At 48.2% G+C, this 2,500-nt stretch overlaps 1 protein-coding gene across 4 annotated transcripts in view; it reads right to left on the minus strand.

Annotated features, from left to right (window-relative positions):
* apba2b (amyloid beta (A4) precursor protein-binding, family A, member 2b) overlaps window positions 1-2,500 on the minus strand; it is a 107,542-nt gene that overhangs the window by 14,243 nt on the left and 90,799 nt on the right. For all 4 annotated transcript variants that reach the window (XM_042073576.1, XM_042073579.1, XM_042073577.1 and 1 more), the window contains one exon: window positions 1,044-1,130. In XM_042073576.1, coding sequence (XP_041929510.1) covers window positions 1,044-1,130 — 87 coding nt within the window. The remainder of the gene's footprint in view (window positions 1-1,043; window positions 1,131-2,500) is intronic.

Raw genomic sequence — 2,500 nt, forward strand, 5'->3', positions numbered from 1 at the left:
TGCATTGCAGCAAGAGAAGAGATCAGAGTACTCTGCCAGTCGACCCACACACAAACAGTCTCCTAAGAGACAGAGGAGAGAGGAGAAGAGAAGAGAAAAAAAGAGGAGAGGAGAGGAAGAGAGGTGAGGAAGGAGGAGAGGAGAAGGAGAAGAGAAGGAGAGGAGAAGAGAAGACAGGAGGGGAGAAGAGAGAGGACAGGAGAGGAAGAGAGGTGAGGAAGGAGGAGAGGAGAAGAGAGGAGAAGAGTGGAGAAGAGAGGAGAAGAGAGGAGAGGGAAAGAGGAGAAAATCAGCCCTATGCTTCATATTAACAAGCAAAGCCCTTTGGTCCCTAAGAGCTCTTCCTCCAACAGCTTCCTCCTAATGTACCATGTCTGTACCCGCTGAACCCTGAGGAGAGCGAGGGCATCTTCAGCAGTGCCCTCTCACTGCACCCTCCACCCCAAGGCGGGCAATGCCCTGCAGTGGGCACATCTGTCTCATGCCCTCTTTCCTGTAAGGTCACTGTGCCCGGCTCCACTGAGCCCTTGGCCAGAGCTGGCCTGGCTGATGACAGATGTTCACTCCGAGGCTTTTAGACTTAAACTGCTCGCTAATCTCCTCTTTATGGGGAGTCGCTCGGGAGTGGTGGCGTCGTGAGAAATGACCGCACAAAATGCAGATGATGTAATCATAATAATCTGATCGGCCGGTCCGTGTGGGAATGGTAGTGCTGAGGATCAGTGGCCTCGGTTGGATTGCAGTGGAGGGTACAGCATGGCTCTATGAGAAAGGACTGACCATAATGTCACTCTGTGATAAAGGACTTCACAGAGCTGTTTACAAGCTGAGGCTATGCATGCATCTTCCTCAATGAGTGCTACTTTGTGTTGGTATTCTGTGTGTGAGTGTGAGGGTGTGTGTGTGCATACTGTATGTATGGTTATATTACAGGGGTAATATACAGTATATGTTTGTGTGTTTCATAGACCCAGAAAATGTGTGTGTGTGTGTGTGTGTGTGTGTGTGTGTGTGTGTGTGTGTGTGCATGTGCACACCCTTACCTGTGTGTCTGCATTGAGGACTTTGATCCTCTGGGTTGAAATGAAGAGATCAACCTCAGTCAGAGTCTGGGCATCACCTTCCGGGCTCTACAGAGAGAGAGAGAGAGAGGGTGGAGAGAGAGAGAGATAGAAAGAGAAAGAGAGGGGAATTCAGAAGTAGATTGAAAGAGAGATTGGGAAAGTTGATAGAATAACAGATAAAGAAAGTGATAGAGATCATGGATGGGGAGATGAGATATGGAAATATAGACAGATAGTAGAGCCAGAGAGAGAGAGAGAGAGAGAGAGAGAGAGCACAAATAAAGAGGTAGAGAAGGGGCGAGAAAGAGAGGGGAGGCAGAGAGAGAGAGAGAGAGAGAGAGAGCACAAATAGAGGTAGAGAAGGGGCGAGAAAGAGAGGGGAGAGAGAGAGAGAGGTCCAGGGGGAAGAGAGAGCAGAGAAAAGAAATGTCAGAGAGAGGAGGAGAGAAAGAGAGATGCGCAGAGGAGAGAAATAAAGAGACATATTAACCCTGCTACAGGTTTGCTTTAATGGCCCACCAGGGTGCCATATTGTACACACACACACACACAGCCACACACACACACACACACACACACACACACACTCTGTGTGGCTGTACGGACACTGGGGTGATTTTAGTGGCTTGTTTATAAATCCCACCCTCATACAGCACACATACTCAGCCCTCTGGGATAAGCCTGTGGAACACACTCAACAGCGTGTGTGTGTGTGTGTGTGTGTGTGTGTGTGTGTGTGTGTGTGTGTGTGTGTGTGTGTGTGTGTGTGTGTGTGTGTATGTGTGTGTGTGTGTGTGTGTCTGTGTGTGTGTGTGTGTGTGTGTGTGTGTGTGTGTGTGTGTGTGTGTGTCTGTGTGTGTGTGTGTGTGTGTGTGTGTGTATGTGTGTGTGTGTGTGTGTCTGTGTTCAGCTGTGCAGGGCAAAGCTACAGGGGGGTTCCTCTACACAACAGTGTCTCGAGGTGTTTTGTGTTTATTTTAGACAAACAAACAAAAAAATAACAAACAATGAAAACATCCACGCTGACAGGCCATCAGTCAATCATGTCTGGCAGAATGTGCTTGTTTAGATGTTTGCATTATGTTTTAGCATGACAGGGGGTAACACACACACACACACACACACACACACACACACACTCACACTCACACTCACACACACTCAAACACACTCACACTCAACAGAGAACAGTTGACTGTGGAACTGATCTGGCTCAGGTCTCAGCCAGGTCCATTCCAGAACCATCTGTTTACAGCGAGATACGGAAATATAAATATAAATATCAATATAAATAGGCACACACAGCACACAGAAAGAACACACCCGTGCAGAGAGACGAGACTGACAGTGATTGACAGGTCAGAGACAGAGGCTCCTGAAGTTTCCATATTGATCCCAATCAGTGATGGCATCACCTGAGTTGGGCTGGCATCAGG

This window comes from Alosa sapidissima, chromosome 20 (assembly GCF_018492685.1).
Source record: "Alosa sapidissima isolate fAloSap1 chromosome 20, fAloSap1.pri, whole genome shotgun sequence".
Taxonomy (NCBI): Eukaryota; Metazoa; Chordata; class Actinopteri; order Clupeiformes; family Clupeidae; genus Alosa; species Alosa sapidissima.